Source organism: Chiloscyllium plagiosum, chromosome 1, assembly GCF_004010195.1.
Source record: "Chiloscyllium plagiosum isolate BGI_BamShark_2017 chromosome 1, ASM401019v2, whole genome shotgun sequence".
NCBI classification, from domain to species: domain Eukaryota; kingdom Metazoa; phylum Chordata; class Chondrichthyes; order Orectolobiformes; family Hemiscylliidae; genus Chiloscyllium; species Chiloscyllium plagiosum.
Genome location: NC_057710.1, coordinates 148,255,830 through 148,279,765, shown reverse-complemented (window position 1 = coordinate 148,279,765; position 23,936 = coordinate 148,255,830). Strand labels below are relative to the sequence as shown.

At 40.6% G+C, this 23,936-nt stretch overlaps 1 protein-coding gene across 5 annotated transcripts in view; it reads right to left on the bottom strand.

Annotated features, from left to right (window-relative positions):
• The window catches only part of LOC122554247 (hedgehog interacting protein), a 155,070-nt gene that overhangs the window by 24,900 nt on the left and 106,234 nt on the right, over positions 1–23,936 (bottom strand). For all 5 annotated transcript variants that reach the window (XM_043698985.1, XM_043698993.1, XM_043699011.1 and 2 more), the window contains one exon: positions 2,443–2,591. In XM_043698985.1, coding sequence (XP_043554920.1) covers positions 2,443–2,591 — 149 coding nt within the window. The remainder of the gene's footprint in view (positions 1–2,442; positions 2,592–23,936) is intronic.

Genomic DNA, 23,936 nt, shown 5'->3' with positions numbered 1-23,936 from the left:
AAAAGGTCCTCTTGGCAAGAGTGATCATAACATGCTAGGATTTCAAATTCAGTTTGAGTGCAAGAAACTGGAGTCCCACACTAGTGTTCTGGAGTGAAACTAAGGCAATTACATAGGCATGCTAACAGATTTGGCCATGTAGTAGTGGACAGGAAGACTAGAAGGCAGAACAGTTGATGAGTAGTAACAGATGTTTGAGGAAATACTTAATTCCTTCCAACTAAAATATATTCGAGACAGGAAGAAAGATTGGAAGAGGGGGAAAATATCCATGGCGAAAGTGAAGACTGCGGATGCTGGAGATTAGAGTCAAGATTAGAGTGGTGCTGGAAAAGCACAGCAGGTCAGGCAGCATCTGAGGAGCAGGAAAATTGACGTTTCGGGCAGGAGCCCTTCAAATATCCAAGGAAGTTAAAGATAACAAAAACAAAAACTAAGGCATACCATATACAAAGGCTAGTGACAGACTGGAAGATTATGAAGGAATGCTCGTGCAATATATAAAAGTGGATATCAAAAGCTTATATAAGTATATAAAAAGGGTGGGGGCAGCTGAAGCACATATTGGTCAGTTTGACAATGAAACTGGGGAATTAATATTGGGGACAGCAGAATAGCAAAGACAATGGTTATACTGTTTCAAAATTTGCTCAATGCAGGAAAGGTTCCACTGCATTGGAAAAAATGCAAATATAATACTCTTTTTAAATAGGAGGGAAGCAGAAAATAGGAAACTGTAGACCATTTAGTTTAACATCTGCCATTGGGGAATTATTAGAATCCGTCATTAAGGAAGTAATAAAAGGACATTTGGAAAGTCAAAACACAATGCAATATATGGTTTATAAGGGGCAAATCATGCTTGACTAAGTTGTTAGAGATCGTTGAAAATGTAACATAAAGAGTGAATAATGGGAACCTTGTAGAAGCAGTATATCTAGACTTTCAAAGGTATTTGATAAGGTGCTGCACAAAAAGATTAATACACAAGGTACGATCACATAGTGTTGGGGTAATTTATTTGCTTGGACAAAAGATTGGCTAACCAATAAAAAGCAGAAAGTTGGGATAAATAGATCTTTTTTTCTGGTTCGCAAGATGCAACTAGTGGGGTGCCACAGGGTTCAGTCATAGAGTCACATAGCATGGAAACAGACCCTTTAGTCCAACCAGTCCATGCCAAACATAATCCCAAACTAAACTAGTCCCACTCACCTACTCCTGGCCCATATCCCTCCAAATATTTCCTATTCATGTTCTCATGCAAATGTATTTTAAATATTGTAGTTGTACCCATATCCACCCCTTAGTCAGGAAGATCATTCCACACACAAACCACCCTCTATGTAAAAGATTTGCACTTCATGTCTTTTTTAAATCTCTCTCGTCTCATCTTAAAAATGTGCCCCTTAGTTTTGAAATCTCCCAACCTAGGGAAAAGACAACTACCATTAACCCTATCTGTACCCCTCATTATTTTATAAATCTCTAAAATGTTGCCTCTCAACTGCCTACACTCCAGTGAAAAGAAGTCCCAGCCTATCCAGCCTTTCTTATAACTCAAACCATACCTAACCAGCAACATCGTGGTAAATCTTTTCTGAATCCTCTCCAGCTTAATGATATCCTTCCTATAACTGGGTGACCAGAACTGGACACAGTATTCCAGAAGAGGCCTCACCAATGTCCTGTACAACCTCAACATGACTTCCCAACTCCTGTACCCTAAGGGGAAAGTGAGGACTGCAGATGCTGGAGATCAGAGTCAAAAAGTGTAGCGCTGGAAAAGCACAGCCGGTCAGGCAGCTTCTGAGGAGCAGGACAGTAGATGTTTCGAGCATAAACTCTTCATCAATACTTCCTAGCTTTGCATTGAAAGGATTTTTCTTTCATTTTTCTCAAAATCCCATTTCTTTCAGGTCTTCATTGGAAAATGTGAGATTTCACATAGCTGAAGAAACTACCTCAGTTGTGGCCATCATATGGAGAAACCTTCTGACAGTGACTACAAATTTTTGCTGAACAAAATGATGCTTTAGAATTTTACGTTAAACCAATGTAGTAAAACTGAAGTCAATGACTATCAGGCACTGTTTGCCGCTTTGTGGCAGTAGTCTGACACTAAGAAGTGAGGTGATCATGTAGGTTCCCTAAAGAAACTGAATAAAAGATACATGCACGGGATGAAAATCCAGAAGGACATAGGTGTTACTCATGTGTTCTTTCACTGAGTATGGTTATGTGATTTTTTAAAAAATGCCAGAATATAAATGGTTTGATTCAAATAAATGATACGTAATTATTGCGGAACACTAATAATGTAGCTGACTTAATTTTTGCTTACAAATTGTTCAGATATAAAAGTTTGTTTATAGCATTACGCCATTCCTTCAGTCTATAATATATTACATTTTTTTCAAAAATGCAAGAGAACCTACTTACCCACTCTGCAGAACTCTCCCTCCCAGCCTGGACTACAGCAGCATTTTCCTGTTGGAGTACAATGTCCATTCCTACAGAGATGTGAGCATTCTGATGCTACTGGCTGTGGAGGCTGTACTGATCTCTTACATTCTTCTGGAACATTAGCTCTATTTTAAAATAAAGAAATGCCAAACATTTATGCTATTTGGCTGAGAATTGAGCTGTGTTATACCTCCACTGGTTTGTCAGATTATATTGACGCAGACAATTCAATCACTTGGATCAACCAATATTGTGCTTACTATCTTTTAAATGTAAAATTTCATTTTAATAATAAAATCATAATTGAAGTAGAAAACATCAGAGCCTAGAAATTACAAGATTAGAAGATTCACAAATAGACACATTTGCAAGACATTATTTTGTCTGCCATACCAACTTAAGAGTTTAAACAATTTATTTCAAATATATTAATGATTTATTTTGTGTGCTTTCATACAGTGATATTTCTAGATCTAAACACATACCCAGATATCTTTTGCTGCTTAACTTTAAATACATTTAACAGACTAACTCTTGTTCTTTATACTTCAAGAATTGAAAGAAGTAACCCTAATACTCTCGGCTTTAGCTACAAAGGACAATATCCCTATTGCCATGGTGACCACCTTTTCTTTTTGTCTGACTAAATTTCAGACCTGTGGACATGCAATTCATGATCCTTCTTTCCTCTACACTTCTCAGTATCCAACTTATTTTTTAGTTTTCTTTCTCTTTTCCAAATGCATTACCTTATATTTCCCCCGATGAAATTCCATTTTGTCATTTTCCATCCACCTGACCAATCATTGTTATCTTCCTTTAGTCAAGGGCTTTCTTCCTCATTATTAATCTGATGACCAATTTTCACATTATGTGCAAACTTCTGAATCAGGCCTCTTATAGATCTAATCATCAATGGCAAGGGGCCCAGAATTCAGCCTTGCGAAACCCTCCACAAAACAGCCTTCCAATTACAACAATAACTTAACTGCCACTGAATCAATTTTAGATCCTACTTCTTATTTCCTCTTAGATCTCATTAGCTTTTAACTTATTGACCAGTCTGCCATATGGAACCTTGTCAGACGCCTTGTTAAGATCCAGGTACGATACATCAAACTTGCAGCATGTAAACAGTCCCAGAAGAAACAGCAAAGGAGTCCTGTCAATGGTAGAGATGGTGTCAAAAGTGACATTACTGAAGGAGAGGTCCCACCCAGTTTCATTGATGCCTCCCTGGAGGCACTGCTTCTGGCCAGAATGGCTCCCACACCAGCTCATCAAAGCAAGAAGGTATGGACAGAGACTGCTGATAATCTGAGAAGCCATGGGTGATCTCATTTAATGTGGCTCTATCTCTGATCAATGACCTGATGTGCTCCAGCAAGCGGAGTACAATGCTTACTATTATGTTTAGAGGCTTAAATGTGATACAGGCTTAAATGTCGACACATGACAGCTACAATACTGTGAACAGTTTTCGTTCTGTTATCGAAGGAAAGGTATAGCTGCATTGGAGTAGACCAGAGAAGGTTCATTGGTTTGAATCTGGATATGCATGGACTTTCTTACAAGAAGAGATCGAGTAGGTTGGACTTGTACTCAATGGAGTTTAGAAGGAGGACAGGAGTCTTACTGAAGCATATATTCTTAGGGGAAAGGTTGCTTCCCTTGTGGAAGAGTGTAGAACCAGAGTGCATAATCCAAGGATACATGGTCACCTATTTAAGGCAGAGAAGGTAGTCAATCTGTGGAAATCTTAACTGCAGAGAACTGTTGAAGCTGAGTTGTTAAGTATATTCGCAGTTCAGTTAGATTTTTAACGAGTAAGGGATGAAAAGTTATGGGAATAAGGCAGGAAAATGGCTTTGAGAATTAATATATCTCCTTGAATGGTTAAGCTGACTCACTGGGCCAAATGACCCAGTTCTACCCCTACATCGTACGGTAGCTGCTGCTGGGCATGATATGCACTTGAGGCAAGGTCCATTGCGGATCTCAGGCCAGATCGAGGGGTTGCATTGCTCACATGGGGAAAGTGGTTTGACAGCAAAGACAACGTAGTGACTCAGCAAAAATCCCATCACCTCCAGAAGAATCCATTAGTAACACTACATATTTATTTCATCTGCTCCCCCACCTGCATGCTGAGCTCCTTCCTCACTCATGACTTGTTCAATACCGTTAGCAATGCAATGGAACCCTTAAGTGGACATTACTTATGGACTTTACTGGGGTGAAGGTGGGAAGGAAGCAGAATTCTGACCCACCACCCTCTTGATTTATTACATGTCACCTGACATCAAACTTGCCAAAGGGGAGGCATGGAATCCTACTAAGTGAATTGAATAGATATAAAACTGTTGTGAACCACTGGATGCTATTTTATCATGATACATTCTCTTTTTAGGGAAGTCTGGATGAGTTGCTTCCATTCCATCTCCATGGCTCTGAGATAGCTGATAAATTGGAGTCAAAGGCTGGCAGGAAAAATGGTTACTAAATAATGGACAGCCTTTCATAAAGAGATAGGACACAGTCAAGGTATATTCTAACAAAGAGGAAAAGTAAAGCAAATAAATTTGTAGCTCCCTGGGTGATAAATGAAATAGGGATTTAGACGAAAAAGAAAATCTGTGCTCACAATACTTACAATATAGCACAAATATAAAGCCATTATCATAAGGATTTAGACAACCTAGAGCTAGGCTGAATGTAATAGATTCAGAGAGGTGAGAGAACAACCAAAGATGCCAAGAAAGAGTATGAAAAGAAACTGGCATGAAAAGGAATGCTACAGTCTTTTATAACATATAAGGATTCTGGGTAATCCAAGATGGAGAACGGGAAAAATTTCTGGCTGTAACAACTGCTCCTTTTTTGATGTATTTTAGGTGTTGGAAGTGAATTCCTCGAATTCCAGGCACAGCAGTTACTGTTTTATAAGCTGTTGCATTGTTTGGAACTTTGGAGAAAAAAGTCAAAACAACAGCACTTTTAAAAGGGAGAAGAACAGACAAAGGAAGCACATGGTGAGGTCAGTGCAGGAGAGAGAGAGAGAGGGAGGGAGGGGGGAGAGAGTGAAAGTGAGAGAGAGAGAGAGAGAGAGAGAGAGAAACCCACATTGCTAACTGACAGAGGTAGCAGTTACTGCCTTTGCTGTTGAATTCATGAGTCGCTGGACACTGGAGTGCCATCTGGGAAAATTAAAAAACAGTGAACTTCACAACTGATCTTGGAGGAACCTGTCTGGAAGCAGTCACAGCACAGAAGCAGAAAAGTGGATTTTAAGCGCGACCTTAAAATAAGTCTGCAGTAGTGGGTACAGAGGGTTCTTTCTTGATTATATGTTTTATTGAGCTATGTCTCTTGATTAAACTTAAAATATAAGCCATAAGTATTAATATAACCTGGAGCAGTGTTTTGTAGAAGAATAAAAGTTCTATTTTCTGGGTCTGTAGGTTGAAAGAAGTAAAAATGGCCTTTAGTAGAGTGATAGAGCTTAAAAATGTATTGCTGGAAAAGCACAGCAGGTCAGGCAGCATCAAAGGAGCAGGAGAATCGACGTTTCAGGCATAAGCCCTTCTTCAGGAAGGGCTGCGTTTTTCCAGCAACACATTTTTAAGCTCTGATCTTCAGCATCTGCAGTCCTCACTTTCTTTTAGTAGAGTGATTGACTCTTCTTGTCAGATGTGGGAGTTTAGGGAGAGTTTACGGGTCACTGCAGAATATATCTGCAATAAATACTGTTGGTTTTGAATCCTATCAGATCGAATGGATCAGTTGGAGAAGCAATTAGAGACAATGAGGAATTTACAAGAGCAAGGGGATGTTATGGATGACAGTTATAGGAAGGGGGGAAAGTCTCAGATACAGTCACATAGATGGGTTAACTCCAGGAAAAGTAAGAGAGGTAGGCAGGTAGTGCAAGAGTCTTCTGCAATCCCCATTTCAAACAAGTATGCTGTTTTGGAAAATGTAGGGGGTGATGGATTCTCAGGGGAATGTAGCATGAACAGACAAGTTTCTGGTATTGAGACTGGCTCTAATGTAACGAGAGGTACATCGGGTTCCAAGCTACTGACTGTGTTAGGGGAGTCTCTAGTCTGAGGTACAGACAAATGTTTCTGTGGCCAGCAGTGAAAAATCAGAATGGTGTGTTGCTTCCCTGGTGCTGGGATCAAGGATCTCTCAGAAAGGTTGCAGAATGTTCTCAAGGGGGAGCGGGACCAGCAGGAGGTCAGTGTGCACATTGGAACCAATGACATAGGAAGGGAAAAGGTTGAGATTCTGAAGGGAGATTACAGAGAGTTAGGCAGGAATTTAAAAAGGAGGTCCTCAAGAGTAATAATATCTGGATTACTCCCAGTGCTACGAGCTAGTGAGGGCAGGAATAAGAGGATAGAACAGATGAATGCATGGCTGAGGAGAAGGATTCATATTTTTGGATTGTTGGAAGTTGTTTTGGGGTAGAAGTGACCTGTACAAGAAGGACGGATTGCACCTAAATGGGAAAGGGACTAATATACTGGCAGGGGGATTTGCTAGAGCTGCTCGGGAGGATTTAAACTAGTAAAGTGCAGGGGTGGGACCCAGGGAGATGGTGAGGAAAGAGATCAATCTGAGACTGGTACAGTTGAGAACAGAAGTGAGTCAAACAGTCAGGGCAGGCAGGGACAAGGTAGGACTAATAAATTAAACTGCATTTATTTCAATGCAAGGAGTCTAACAGGGAAGACAGATGAACTCAGGGCATGGTTAGGAACATGGGACTGGGATATCATAGCAATTACAGAAACATGGCTCAGGGATGGACAGGACTGGCAGCCTAATGTTCCAGGATACAAATGCTACAGAAAGGATAGAAAGGGAGGCAAGAGGAAGTGGGGGAGGGGCGGGGGGTGGCATTTTTGATAAGGGATAGCAATACAGCTGTACTTAGGGAGGATATTTCCAGAAATACATCCAGGGAAGTTATTTGGGTGGAACTGAGAAATAAGAAAGGGATGATACCTTATTGGGACTGTATTATAGACCCCCCTAATAGACAGAGGGAAATTGAGGAACAAATTTGTAAGGAGATCTCAGCTATCTGTAAGAATAATAGGGTGTTATGGTAGGGGATTTTAACTTTCCAAACATAGAATGGGACTGTCATAGTGTTAACGGCTTAGATGGAGAGGAATTTGTTAAGTGTGTACAAGAAAATGTTCTGAGTCAGTCTGTGGATGTACCTACTAGAGAAGGTGCAAAACTTGACCTACTCTTGGGAAATAAGGCAGGGCAGGTGACTGAGGTGTCAGTGAGGGAGCACTTTGGGGCCAGCAACCATAGTTCTATTAGTTTTAAAATAGTGATGGAAAAGGATAGACCAGATCTAAAAGTTGAAGTTCTAAATTGGAGAAAGGCAAATTTTGACGGTATGAGGCAAGAACTTTCAAAAGCTGATTGTGGGCAGATGTTCGCAGATAAAGGGATGGCTGGAAAATAGGAAGCCTTCAGAAATGAGATAATGAGAATCCAGAGAAAGTATATTCTTGTTCAGGTGAAAGGAAAGGCTGGTAGGTGTAGGGAATGCTGGATGACTAAAGAAATTGAGGGTTTGGTTAAGAAAAAGAAGGAAGCATATGTCAAGTAGAGACAGGATAGATCAAGTGAATCGTTAGAAGTGTATAGAGGCAGTAGGAGTATACTTAAGAGGGAAATCAGGAGGCATGAGATAGATTTGTCAAATAGAGTTAAGGAGATTCCAGAGACTTTTTACAAATACATTAAGGACAAAAGAGTAATTAGAGAGAGAATAGGGCCCCTCAAAGGTCAGGAAGGCGGCCTTTGTGTGGAGCCGGAGGAGATGGAGCAGTATTTTGCATCAGTTTTTTTACCGTGGAGAAGGACATGGAAGATATAGACTGTAGGGAAATGGATGGTGACATCTTGAAAAATGTCCATATTCCAGAGGAGGAGGTGCTGGGTGTCTCGAAACGCATAAAAGTGTATAAATCCCCAGGACCTGATCAGATGTACCCTAGAACTCTGAGGGAAGCTAGGGAAATGACTGCTGGGCCTCTTACTGAGTTATTTGTACCAGCTATAATCACAGGAGAGGTGCCAGACGACTGAAGGTTGGCTAACGTGGTGCCACTGTTTAAGAAAGGTAGTAAAGACTAGCCAGGGAACTACAGACCAGTGAGCCTGACGTCGATGGTGGGCAAGTTGTTGGAGGGAATCCTGAGGGACAGGATGTACATGTATTTGGAAAGCCAAGAATTGATTAGGGATTGTCGACCTGTGTTTACGTGTGGGAAATCATGTCTCACAAACTTGATTGAGTTTTTTGAAGTAGTAATAAAGAGGATTGACAAGGGCAGAGTGATGGACATGATCTACATGGACTTCAGTAAGGCGTTCGACAAGGTTCCCCATTGGAGACTGGTTAGCAAGGTTTGATCTCATGGAATACAGGGAGAACTCACCATTTGGATACAGAACTGGCTCGAAGATAGAAGACAGAGGGTGGTGGTGGAGGGTTGTTTTTCAGACTGGAGGCCTGTGACCAGTGGAGTGTCACAAGGATCGGTGCTGGGTCCACTACTTTTCATCATTTATACAAATGATTTGGATGTGAGCATAAGAGGTATAGTTCTTAAGTTTGCTGATGACACCAAAATTGGAGGTGTAGTGGACAGCAAAGAAGGTTACCTCAAAGTACAATGGGATCTTCATCACATGGGCCAATGGGCTGAGAAGTGGCAGATGAAGTTTGATTTAGATAAATGTGAGGTGCTGCGTTTTGGGAAAGCAAATCTTAGCAGGACTTATACACTTAATGATAAGGTCCTAGGGAGTGTTGCTCAACAGAAAGACCTTGGAGTGCAGGTTCATAGCTCCTTGAAAGTGGAATTGCAGTAGATAGGATAGTGAAGAAGGTGTTTGGTATGCTTTCCTTTAGTGGTCAGAGTATTGAGTACAGGAGTTGGGAGGTCATGTTGTGGCTGTACAGGACATTGGTTAGGCCACTATTGGAATATTGCATGCAATTCTGGTCTCCTTCCTATCGGAAAGATATTGTGAAACTTTAAAAGGTTCAAAAAAGATTTACAAGGATGTTGCCAGGCTTGGAGGATTTGAGCTGTAGGAAGAGGCTGAACAGGCTGGGGCTGTTTTCCCTGGAGCGTCAAAGGCTGAGGTCTATAAAATTATGAGGGGCATGGATAGGATAAATAGACAGAGTATTTTCCCTGGGGTGGGGGAGTCCAGAACCAGAGGGTATAGGTTTACGGTGAGAGGGGAAAGATATAAAAGAGACCTAAGGGGTAACTTTCTCACTCAGAAGGTGGTACGTGTATGGAATGAGCTGCCAGAGGAAGTGGTGGATATTGGTACAATAGAAACATTTAAAAGGCATATGAATAGGAAGGGTTTGGAGGGATATGGGCCGGGTGCTGGCAGGTGAGACGAGATTGGGTTGGCATGTCTGGTCGGCATGACGGGTTGGACTGAAGAGTCTGTTTCTCTGCTGTACATCTCTATGACTCTATGGTTCTATATCATTAGTAAAACAGAATTAAAAAGGCAAGTGTGGTTCATGAGGAGCATTACTGAGGTATGAAATGAACTTAAACTTCTGAGTTTAATAAAGAAGATGCTGTCAAGATCCTGGTGAAAGAAGAGATCATTCAGACACTGAAGTATTTAAAATTTATAAAGAGGAGGTATCAGACTTAAAATTTATAAGATGCCTAAACTGGATGAGGTGCATCCAAGTGCACAGAGAGAAATGAGAGTAGAGGTTGCTGAGGCGTTGGCTCGCAAGAAAAGGAAATAGGACAAAAGAATTCCAACTCAGTGCAAAACTAATTGACTGGTCAACTATCAGTGTTCCACTATCAACTTCTTTACCAACAAAACCAGAGAGATTGATCTTTTATCTGTTTTGGACTCACTTCTTATTTCTCATCTCAGTGTGTTATTACTCTTCCTTTACACATTTAGTCATTAATAAACTCATTTCTTTGCTAAAAATGTGTTGCTGGAAAAGCGCAGCAGGTCAGGCAGCATCCAAGGAACAGGAGAATCGACGTTTCGGGCATAAGCCCTTCTTCAGGAAAGGGCTTATGCCCGAAACTTCGATTCTCCTGTTCCTTGGATGCTGCCTGACCTGCTGCGCTTTTCCAGCAACACATTTTCAGCTCTGATCTCCAGCATCTGCAGCCCTCACTTTCTCTCATTTCTTTGCTAAATCAAGAAAGCGTTATTAAATTAGCTCCTTTAAAACAAATTCATTTGGTCTGGGAGACAGGTATCTATAATTTATAAAGGCATCCATTTTAAATTAGACATTTAAATTAGCCATGTTGCAACTAACTGAGAGAATGGGTGAACAATGAAGCAGAGCCATTTAGTTTTTCTGCACCTATGAGCTTAACGATGTGGGTATTCATCTGGAGCTGGATTAACTTGGGCAAATTTCCTGGGGTCTGGTCGTAACATTAACCAGCTAAGCACTTTCACCATTTTTGCTTAAATTTAAGGGAATGAGATTGCTGGTTTTCATGAAAGGCTAACCAGGGAACCAGGCTAACCAGAAGGATTTAAAAAGATCGCCATCCTGTTGGAAGAGGTCAAAAAGACACCTAGGCAAAACAATTCACCAGCATGCTAAGTCTTGGGAAGAAACCTGGCTTCCTCAGGGGAAATTAGCTCCTTTCAAACTCAATGCTGATCTGAAGGACAATTATGAGATAGTGATCCAATTACCAGACATATTGTTTTATTTTGCTGAATTTCACCAGGGTAAGGGTGCTGGAGCTTTAAGAGCACTGACTTTCATCTATATTATGTGGTGGGAAACCTTAAACTCACTGTGGGACCCCCACCTCTCAGTGAAGAAAGCCCTATCCTTGCCAGCTGCAGATTAATCTGATTAACTGGCAGTTCTTGTGATCCAACAATGCTAGAACTAAATAGCTGACACTGCTAGGATTTCAAACTATCCCATGAAGAAGGCAGCATAGACACTGGTCTCAGGCAAGTCTGGGAATTATGGAGATGGAGAGATTAGGCATCCTAGGAAGAGGTAGGAAGGTGCAGGGAGGAGGCAAAAAAGTGGGGGTACAATATTTTGCGGTGGTGGGTCGGGTGGGGGAGTTTCTTAATTAGGTTAACACTGTTAGATGCTTAATTGCACATTAGTTGGCTGGGGGAGAGGGTGGGGTTAAAATCCAATTCCTTATTTCTCTTTTCGCAAGGAGCTTCGTTGGCTGGTGAATCCAGGTAAAATTTAGTTTTTGAAGCTTGCTGTAATGCAATAGAGCTTAATTATTTGTCCGTGGTCTTGTCTCACTGAGTGTTCTAGTCCAGTTGTGAAAGATTGGAGAATCACAAGGATAGAAGCTTGAAAGATATAACCTGCTCATTGCATTACAAGTGACTAAGAACGTTATACTTCTAATTTAAGCAATTTTAAAATTACATACTGATCAGTTTAGGCACTTTTCTAAGTCTAAGGCACTTGGATCGATTTACTGTAGTGACCAACACTGTTGTGCCTGAGAATATCCAAGACAAATCCGGAATTTGGCACAATGTCGTACTACATTTCCAAATTAGGGTCAAAGTAACACCTCTGCATACTATTGGCTTATACCCAGTAGAAACTGGATTTAGACAGGCAACTATAATTTTAATTAGGACCCTTATTAGATAGCAAACAGACATTCAACTGATCAATCGAGATTGGATTTGAACACCAGAGGTGAAATGTTAATGTTTACCCCATTGTTATGCCTAGTCTATGCTCAAATAGCCCATTTGTACTCAATGGGAATCGCATTAATCATTATTGAGAAAATATTGAACAAATGCCCAAGCTTAGGAAAGTAAAGTCACTGTAAGTAGTTTGAACAATTACACCAACACTAATCTTGTTTGGGTAAGGTACTGGAAAAGACTTTTAAACAAGCAACTTTTTTTCTTTTTGAATTTCTGTATCAAGAGAAAATTGAAAGAATAATGCATTCCGTCTGGTGTCAGAGCGTTGTGATTGAAACAAACATAAGCTTAGTACTGTACCGACATTTTCTGACCCATAGCCTTTAACAGCTCTGAAAACATTTGAAAAATGACACCCAGTGTTCTTTGCATCAATGACAATAGCTCAGAGGTCAGTACAACTACTAAACAGTTTGTATTACTGTCAGGGTGGCCTTAAAACAACACCTGTTGCACAAGTACTTGAACAAACAGCTGGGTCAACAGGCATCAAGGGAATTTCACAATGTAACATCTATCACAGAAGAGGGCACAGAGAATTTACTACTGTTCTCTAAAGTTGGTTGAACAGTTTGAAAAGTCGAAATGCACACACATTATTAAAGCTCTTAAGGGAATGGTTTATGCGTGTGGCTGGGTAATTGAGATAAGCAATCTATGGCAATATTATGCTCACTGGCCAAATGAAACAAAACACTGTGCTAATTTTAGTATGCAATTCCTTGCAAAGAATGATGTTAATTCACAAGAAAGAGTGAATAGCCAAATGTTATATACAACATAAAATATGCTTTTAAAACAGTCATGACAAAATAGTATATTTTACTACAGCTTAAAAGGCAGACACAATTGGGAGTACTCCAACCAATCATCCACTGGGGAAAATGACTGAGTAAACATCCAAAACACAGGAGTCACTTTCATTCAGTCGATGCTGCACATTGTGTTAATCACATCACCCCTTAACCCATCATAGTCGGCTGGTGCATTGTGAGGTCCCAGTATAACCTTCAAGATATTTCAGCTCAAGACCACCCCGCTAGTTTGGACAACATGATCATAAAACCAAGGTCAGACGAGTCAGTTCCTTGAAATCAGATACAAATACTGTAACAGGCGCAACTAACTCAGTCCAAGAAACTAAATCACTGAACCTAATGTGAAAAGATTTGTTAAGTTTGCAGACATGACAGCAACAGCACAACATCGATCTAGCTGTAACTGTGTTCTGAACTAATAATAATTCCTTTGTTTGAAGGATATATAAACTTCTTCACGACTAAGATTAAACGATGATGGTTTACTTCCTTATGCAATCTTTTAATTATCCAATTTGCAACTACATAAAGCTTTCAACATGGCAAATATCCCAAAATGGTTCACAGGGGCATTGTTAAATAAAATTTGACAGAGAGGCACAAAAGGAGATATTGGTACAGGTGCCCAAAGGGTTGATCAGAAAAAGGTGGAGTGGAGCATCTTAAAGGAGGGAAAGAAATGTTAGAGATTTATGGAGGATATTCCAGAAATTCAGGCCTGGGTATCTGAAGGGAAAAACATTAATAATGGAGCAAAGGAAATTGGGAAGCACAAGAAATCTGATTGGAAGAGCACAGAAATCTTGGAGAGTTGTTGGGCTCGAGAAGACTTCAGGGATAGGCAGAAGCAAGAGTCAAGGAAAGAACTGAAAACGAGAATAAGAATTTTAAACATCGACGTGGCTAGACTGAGAGCCAATGAAAATCAACAGTGTTGCAGTGATTGGTGATTAGGACTCCATGTGAGTCAGAACATAGGTAGCAGAGTTCAAGTTTTATCAGGAAGCATTTTGCATTATAGCTCCTTATGAACCAATTCAAAAAATGGCTTTGTTTCACAAGTTTGGTTCAGATTTTTCCACATGATAAGTATTAACCGCTGCTTGTTATTTTAGAATCATTGGGTTTTAAAGCATGGAAAAAAGTCCTTTGGCCAATGTTGTCCAGATTTGATATCAAACATTCATCTATTCTAATCTAATTTTTCAGCATTTGGCTCATGACATTGGATGCCATGAGATTTCAATTCTGCGATAGTTTCTTAATTCTTTCCAAAGTGAGAAAACTTTGCATTTGAAAAACACATGTAGTATAGCATTCAGTGGTGGAGGACATTTTGTTCATGTGGTGCCAATCAAGGGGGCTGCTTTGACCAGGATAATGTCAAGCTTCTTGAGTGTTGTTGGAGTTGCACCCATCCAGGCAAGTGGGGAGTATTCCATCACACTCCTGACCTGTAAATGATGGATGGGCTTTGGAAAGTCAGGAGGTGAGTTACTTGCCACAGTACTCCTAGCCTATGACCTGCGCTTGTAGCCATTGTGTTTATGTGGCGAGTCCAGTTGAGTTTCTGGTCAATGGTAATCCCCAGGGTGTGGTAATGAGGAATTCAATGATGGTAACACCATTGAATGTCAAGGGGTGGTGATTAGATCGTCTCTTATTGGAGATGGTCATTGCCTGGCATTTATGCGGTGAGAATGTTACTTGCCACTTGGTGCTCTGATGAAGAGTCATCTAGACTCAACATGTTAGCTTGCTCTATCTCTATGGATGCTGCCTGAACCACTGAGATTTTCAGTATTTTTTGTTGTAGGTATGAATTGCAGCACCTACAGTAGTTTGCTCCTTACTTGCTACTTGCCAGCCCAAGTCTGGATATTGTCCAGATCTTGTTCCATTTGCACATGGACTGCTTCAGCATCTGAAGAGTAATGAATGGTGCTGAACATTATTCAATTATCATTAAATATCCTCACTTCTGACCTTATAATGGAGAGAAAGTCATTGATAAAGCAGCTGAAGATTGTTGGGTCTAGGACACTCTCCTGAGGAACTCCTTCAGAGATGTCTTGGAGCTGAGATGACTGACCTTCAACAACCACAACCTATGTAGCAGGTATAACTCCAACTGGCGAAGAGTTTGCCCCCGATATCCACTGGTTCCAGTTTTGCTAGGGCTCCTTGATATCACGCTTGGACAAATGTGGCCATGATATCGAGGGCTGTCACTCTCACATCACCTCAGTTGGTCTAGGTTAATGAGCCCTGAAACAGTTCTTACACCAGGGTCAACAATGGTGCTGGAAGGTTGCCCAGCATAAAGTTTTTGATGAAATGAAGCAACTTCTGGTCTCATTAGGAATTCTAACACAATATTAATCACATTTACCAACCATTGGAGCAACTGGTGCATTTGTGTTACTGATAAAACAGAACTAGATATGAGTGTAATTGATGAGGAGGATGTAAAGAGGTATCAAGGTGGTTTATACAGTTCGAATGAGTGGACAAATACATGGCAGTTACAGTTTAACATGAATAACTGAAGTTGTCCTCTTTAGTAGGAAGAATTGAATTTCAAAGAATTATTGAAATGGTGATAGATTGGGAAATCAGATGAACAAAGGGATCTTCAGTGTCTTTGTACAATGGACATAGCAAATCTAACAGGGTTTGGAAGAAGTTGGGTATAGATCAAACTGTAAATAAAAGAGTTCATGTAGCAATTTACATGGACTTTAGCAGCATTACTGTGGGCAAGACAACAAGAGACGCCAATAAATCAGCCTGCATATTCCAGAGGTCCACTTACTGTTTTCTCCCTAGGGTCAGTGTTCCTCTTCACTCAGTCCTGAAATCACCCTTCCTCACCATCCAAACCCACTCCAACCCCCTTCCTGCTTAATTATCCCCGGTTCTATTGCCATTGCAAAGGGCAATTTCAACTGACGCTAGATCCCCACGCATCTTCTGAAATCCTCAGGAAGGGACTTTTCCCTAGGCTAGGGGAGTCCAAAACTAGAAGGCGTAAGTCTAAAGTGAGACTGAAAAGATTTAAAAGGGAACCTGAGCAGCAACCTTTTCACAGAGGGTGGTGTGTATATGGAATGAGCTGCCAGAGGAAGTGGTAGAGGTGGGTACAATTACAACATTGAAAAGGATGGGGGATATGAATAGGAAAGATTTACAGGGATATTGGCCAAACACAGGCAAATGGGAATAGATCATAGGAACCCTGGTTAACATGGACACGTTGGACTGAAGGTTCTGTTTCCTTGCTGTATGACTATGCTTTTTGATGCCCCATGACCAACGAACCTTTGAACTTAATTCTGTCCATTTATCATTTTCAATGCATTTATGAGTGTGCACACATAAATCCCTAAAGGAGGTACTATAAATGGAAATAAATATTTGTATAGTACTTTTATGACTTCCCAAGCACTTCACAGTCAATGCAGTACTTCTGAAATGTAGTTACTGGTTGCAATGTGAAAAAGTTGGAGATGGAAGGAACTGATTGAATGTTGCCTTTCAGCCTCCTCTGTAGGTGCCCATGTTATAGATGTTAGTCTTCAGACAACTTGATTCGCTCAATGTGAATTGTTGAACACAAGGAATACCGCAAAGTCTATGTGCCCTGACAATATTCTCACTGTAATGTTGAAACTTAGCTCCAGAACAAACTACATGTAACCAAATTGTTTTGATATAGCTGCAGCACTAACATTTACCGTACAATTTAGCAAATTGCATGAGGTGCCTTTTCCCCAGTAAGCAAGACAAATCCAGTCTGGTTAATTGTCACCCTTTTGGTTTACTCTCAAAAATCAAGGAAGTGATGAAAGGTGTCAGCAACATTGCTATCAGGTGTTATTTTACCCACTTATAACCCCGTAAATGATGGTTAGTTTGAGTTCTGCCAGGGAAATTCAGCTCTTGGTCTACTTCAACAAGGATGGGCACAACTGTTGAAATCCAGAGATGAGACACCTTTGATTTCAAGATAGCATTTGACAAAGAGTGACATTAAGCAGCTCGAGTAAAATTGAAGAAAATAGAAATAGAGATTTTTAAATGTACAGAGGAACTAACAGGGAGGTCAGATTCCACAGAATACTGGGGAACTCAGTCACCGAGGGAAATAATAGTTATGTCATTTCACGAAGGAGTGGTCTAAAAGAGTAAATAAGAGACAATCTAGGAGTTGGGGTTTAAAGGTATTAATTGGGTATGCAGGTAGATGAAATTTCTTGATCTTTTTTACTTTAAACTAGGACAATAGTTTAAGCTAAAGCCAAGGAGATAATAATATTAAACTAAATTTATAGCATATTAGTAATGTTATAAACTTTAACTATAAATAATGTTTGGGTAATATTTCAAAACCTGAAAGTCCAAATAATTAAATATCATACAGTAGAGAAGGTATGCCGGTGATGCTTTAGATCAGAGCACATGACTAGCAGTGGATACCTGTGTAGAATCCTGGAAACTTTAGGCACGGCCAAGTATTAGGCATGGAATCAGTCACATGGATATTTTTTCTAGGAGGCAGTCACATGTATTAGATACTTCAGATTTAGTCCATGGTCAGAAAAAGGGGTGTGTGACTATATGTGAAGAAGGATAGGGATTCAGCAAGAAGCACTGGAGGAGCCTCAGCCATTACACACATCTAACAAGCACAAGGTCTTTGCAGCCTGTATCGATAATACTGGGTACTACAGAGAGGATGAGCAAACTGACCAGAGTACTGTGGTTCATGGAACCATTCAAGTTGAGGAACGAAAAGGAATGCTATAGTCGTAGATGGGGAGTACCATTCTCTGCAACTGACAGCATGTATTCCAAAAGCTATGTTGCCTGCTTAGTGCCAGGGTTACGGATATTTTCTTGGTTTGGAGAGGAGGTTGGAGTTAAAGGGGAAGGATCCAGCTGTCACGGTCCAAGGGAGTACCAACAACACATGCAGGGTAAGAAAGAGGTTCTGTTAAGGAAGCATGAGAAGTCCACTGTAAAGGGATTTAAACAGCTGAATGAGCTACTAAGTTCTTAGTTTCTAAAACATGTCTAGATCTTGAAAATTACTGCATGGTTTCTCACAGCAGTGTCCTCAGACCAACTATCTTCACACGTTTCATCGGTGACCATCCCTCCATCATACGATTAGAGACGATGTGCTTCCTGATGATTGTGATGTTTGCCTTCACTGCAACTTATTCAATACTGAGGCTGTCGGAGCCAAGTGCCAGTGACAATTGGTGACCATGATCAGTGTTTGCTGAATAATTGAGAAAGGCAAATGGGCTTATGATGCTAGAGGGCTAATAGGAGGCCTTCCATCACTGAAAATCCTGCTGACAGAGGCAGGAGTTGTCAATGTGGGTGAGAGAGAGAGAAGAGAAAAGAGATAGAGATAGAGAAGACTGCGAACTGGAAATATACACCGAACAGTTTTCAAATGTTTTTGACACAAGGCTCAAGCTACCAGCTAACATTGTGGATGGCCAGTGGCTATGCATGTATTGGGGAGTGTTCACTAGCTAGATGGAAAGCTGCCTCTTCCCCATAACACTGGTTTGCTTCAGGGAGGTCAGCTCCATCCCTTGACCATGCTTTGGCCTCAGCGACCGGCAGTAGTGCAAGTCGAGATTAATAAGTAGTGACATGTGCTGTCAGATGATCTAGATTGCGATGTAAATATTGAAAGGCATGTGACATTTAGGAAGGACAAGAATTTTGGAGTGGTTTTGGTGAAGAAAATATTAGCACAATAGAGGGGGATAACCTAAATTCAGGAAACCAGGATATAGAAGCAGTCTGGAAAGAGATGAGGAATAATAAAGACAAGAGGTCATTTGTGGGAGCTGCATACTGGCCCCCTAGTGGTAACCACATGGTAGGACAGGACATGTATCATGGAAGAAATAATGGGATCTTGTCAAAAGGGTATAGTGATAATCATGGCAGATTTTAACGAGCATGCTGTTCAGAAAAATCAGGTAGGGAAAAGTAGTCAAGTTGAAGAAATCAATGAACGTTCTTCGGACTTTTTTTTCTAGACTAGCATGCTGTGGCACCAACCAAAGAGCGAGCTATACTGGACCTGACTTTTAGCAAGGATTTAGGACATATACTGACCTCCTAGTGGAAATACCCCCTGGGTAGCACTGACCACAATATGATTGAAGTTGACATACAATTTAAGGGAGAAAAGTATGGATCCAAAACCATAAATTTGAATTTAAACACGAGCAATTGAAGGGCAAGAAAGCAGAGCTCATGAAAGGGGACTAGCAATTTAGGTTTAGGGACAGGACAATAGAAATGCAGTGCCGACCATTTAAGGGAATATTACATAAAGCGCAGAATAGATACATTCCAACACTTCATAAACATTCTAAGGGACCTGTAATCTGCGGTTAACTAACCAAGTCAAAGATAGTATTAAGCTCAAAGAAAAGGCACATAATTGCACAAAGATAGTTGGCAGATCAGAAAATTAGACAGGATATGAAAAACAGCAAAGTATTACTAAAAGGTTAATAAGGAAAGAAAAAATTAGAGTACAATAGAAAGTTAGGCAAAAATATAAAAACAGATCAGAGAAGTTTTTCAGGTACTTATAGAAAAACATTAACAAACTTAGTGTTGGTCCGATAGAAAATGATTCTGGGGAATTAGAAATGGAGGATAAAGAAATGACAGGGAAACTGAATAAACAGGACATAAGCATCCCGGAAATACCTGTATATCAGGAATTAAAAGGAGGGAGGAAGTCAAGAACATTACAATTACCATGGAAGCAGTACTGAATAAATCATTGAAGCTGTGAGTTGTCAAGTCCCCAGGTCCTGATGGATTTCATCTTAGGGTCTTAAAAGAAGTAGCTAATGTTGGTTTTAATTTTCCAAAATTCACTGAATTTGGGGAAGTTTCCTTTAGAATCAAAAATAGCTAATGTATCTCCTGTATTCAAAAAGGGAATGAGGCAGATATCAGGAAAGTACAAGCTAATTAACTTAACATCAGTAATAGGGAAAATTTAGGACTGATTTGAGGAGACACTTCTTCACCCAAAGGGTTGTGAATCTGTGGAATTCCCTGCCCAGTGAAGTAGCTGAGGCTTCCTCATTGAATAATTTTAAGGCAAAGTGAGATTGATTTTTGAACAGTAAAGGAATTAAGGTGAGCAGGCGAGTAAGTGGAGCTGAGTCCACAAAAAGATTAGCCATGATCTTATTGAATGGCAGAGCAGGCTCAACCGGCCAGATGGCCTACTCCTGCTCCTAGTTCTTATATTCTTATCGGGCACTTGGATAAGTTAATCATGTAGAGCCAATATGCTTTTGTCAAAGGTAAATTGTGTTTAACTAATTTAATGGAGTTCTTTGAAGAAATAACTTGAACTTTTGACAAAGAGGAACCGGTCGATGTATTGTACTTAGGTTTCCAGAAAGCATTTTATAAAGTGTCACATCAAATGGTTATTGCAGAAAATAAAAGCTCAATTGTTGGGGATAACATGTTGGGGCATGGATAAAAGATTGCCTGACTAACAGGAAAAAGAGAGTAGGAATAAATGGGTCATTTTCAGGCTGGCAGGATGTCACAGATGATGTGCTACAGGGGTCAGTGCTGAAGCGTCAACTTCAGTATTTATGTAAATAATTTGGATGTAGCTAAATTTGACACAAAGATAGATAGGAAAGTGGTTGTGAAGAGAACAAAAGGAGCCTGTATGAAGGATATAGACAAATTAAGTGATTGGGCAAAGATTTGGCAAATGGTATCATACAGAATGGAGTGAAATTGTCCATTTTGGCAGAAAGAAAAGAAGCATATTATGTAAATGATGAGATGTTGTGGAACTTTGAAATGCGGAGAGATTTGGGTATACTAATGCATGAACTGCATAAGTTTAGTATGCAGCCATATCACCAAATGAGGAAAGCTAAACGAATGTTATTCTTTATTACAAGGGTAATTCAATGTGAGAGTAGCAAGGTTGCTTCAGTTACACAGTGTATTGGTGAAGGTACGTTTAGTGCACTTTGTACAGTATTACTCACTATACTTACAAAAGGACGTTAATGGTAGAAGCAGTTCAGAGAAGGTTTACTGGACTAATACTGGGAATGAACTGATTGCCTTATTAGTTCTGCATCCTCTGGAGTTTAGAAGAGTTAGAAGTGACTTTATGGAAACATATAAGAGTCTGAGGGCAGTTAACACGGTGGATGTAGGAAGTATGCTGCATCTTGTAGAGAATCTCAATTTGGTTTAAAAATAAATGATTGCCCATTTAAGACAAAACTGGGATAAGGTGAATTTTGATGAAATTAGACAGGAGCTTGCGGGGGTTGGTTGGAGTAGTTTGTTTGCAGGTAAATGGACCTCAGGCAAGTGGGAGGCCTTAAAAAGTCAGATAGCTAGAGTTCAAGGTCTGTATGTTCCTGTGAGGGTGAAAGTCAAGTTTGCCAGGAATAGGGAACCCTGGATGACAAGAGATATTAAGGCTATGACGAGATAAAAGGAGGTATGGCTCAGGTACAGACAGCTGGGATTAAGGGAATCTCTGGAAGTATACAGGGGATACAGGAGTTTATTAAAGAATGAAATCAGGAGGGCGAAAGGAGGCATGAGATAGCATTGGCTGAGAAGATTAGGGTGAATCCAAAAGGTTGGTTAAGTATATTAAAGGAAAAAGAATAATTAGAGAGAGAATAGCGCTTCGGCGGGTCGGTGTGGACTTGTTGGGCCGAAGGGCCTGTTTCCACACTGTAAAGTAATCTAATCTAATCTAATAGGGCCCCTTAAGGACATGTATGTGTAGAGCTGCAGGAGTTGGCGAGGTCCCAATGAATATTTCTCCTCTGTGTTTACTGTGGAGAAGGACATGAAGACTTGGGAACTTAGGGAAGTTACTGGTGATATCTTGGGGACAGTCCATGTCACAGGAAATGTTAGATGTGTTCGTATGTATGAGGATGGACAAATCTCCTGGTCCTGACCAGATACATCCAAGATCACTGCAAGAGGCGAGAAAAGAAATTCCAGGGGCCCTACCTGATATTTTTGCACCATCGTTAGCCACGGGTGAGGTCCCGGAAGACTGGGGCTGGGGTAGCAAATGTTGTAGCAAATGGGGTAGCATCTGCAGACCTCACTTTCTCCTAGCAAATGTTGAGCCCTTATTCAAGAAGGGCTGCAAAGGAAAGTGTGGGAACTACAGACCAGTAAGCCAAACGTCTATGGTAGGTAAGTTACTTGAGAAGATTCTGAAATATAAGATATACATGCATTTGGAAAGACAGGATTTGATTAGAAATAGGCAACTTGGCTTTGTGCGTGGGAGATCATACCTCACAGATTTGTTAGAGTTCTTTGATGAAGTAATCAGGAAGGTTGACAAGAGCAGGGCAGTAGACGTAGTCTTTTTGGATTTCAGTAAGGCCTTTGATAAGGTTCCACATGTTAGGCTGCTCTGGAAGGTTAGATCGCATGGAATCTGGGGGGGGCTGGCAAATTGGATACACAATTAGCTTGATGGTAGGAAGCGGAGGGTAATAGTGAAAGGATGATTGTCAGACTGGAGGCCTGTGACTAGTGGAGTGCCTCAGGGGTTGGTGCTGTTTGTTGTTTATATCAATGATTTGGATGAGAATGTACAAGGCATGATTAGCAAGTTTGCAGATGACACTAAAATAGGTGGTATCAAGGACAGTGAGGAAGGTTATCAGAAATTGCAGCAGGATTGTGATCAGCTGGGGAACTGGGCTGAGAAATGGCAAATGGAGTTTAACATAGATAAGTGTGAGGTCATGCATTTTGGAAAGTCGAATCAAGGTAGGAGTTCCTTGGTGAATGGTAGGCCCTTAAGGAATATAGTGGAACAGAGGGATCTTGGAGTTCAGGTGCATGGTTCTCTGAAAGTAGAGTCCCAGGTAGACAGGGCAATGAAGAAGGCTTTTTACACACTGGTCATCAGTCAGGGCATTGAGTATAGAAGTTGGGAAGCTATGTTGCAGTTGTACAGGATGTTGGTGAGGCTGCACTTGGAATATTGTGTTCAGTTTTGGTCACCTTGCTATGGGAAGGATGTTATTAAACTGGAAAGAATACAGAGGAAATTTATAAGGACATTGTCAGGACTCAAGGATCTGAGTTATTGGGAGATGTTGGACAAGCTAGGGCTTTTTATTTAGAGCAATAGGAGAATGAGGGGGGAACCTTAGAGAAGTGTATAAGATGGTGAGAGGCATGGTTAGGGTGAATGCAGTCAGTCTTTTTCTCAAGGTTGGGGAATCAAGGACTAGAGGGCATCAGTTTAAGGTTAGAGAGGAAAGAATAAAAGGGAACCTGAAGGGCAACCTTTTTACATAGAGGATGGTACACATATGGAATGAGCTGCCAACAGAAGTGGTTGTGGTGGGTACACTAACAACATTTAAAAGGCATTTGGACAAATACATGGATAGAAAAGGTTTAGAGGGATTTGGGCCAAGCGCAGGGAAATGGGGTAAGCGTGGATGGACATTTTGGTCAGTATGGACCAGTCTGGGCTAAAGGGCCTGTCTCCATGCTGTCGGACTCTATGACCCTTTGAGGAAAAACCTTTCCATCAGAGGGTTCAAAAAGTTGAAATTCTCTTCCTCAAAATGCAGAGAATGCAAAATATTTAAATGTTTTAAGACACAGGTAGATAGATTCTTGATTACCAAAGGAATAATAGGTTATCAGGGATTTGCAGGAATGCAAAATTAGGGTTAAAAATCAAATCCATGTTGGCAGTTAATAATCAAGAGATCCAGAGCTGTAGCTGAGTGTTTAGTCTCTGTTCACTCTATGCAACTAAGATCTGGATAATATTGC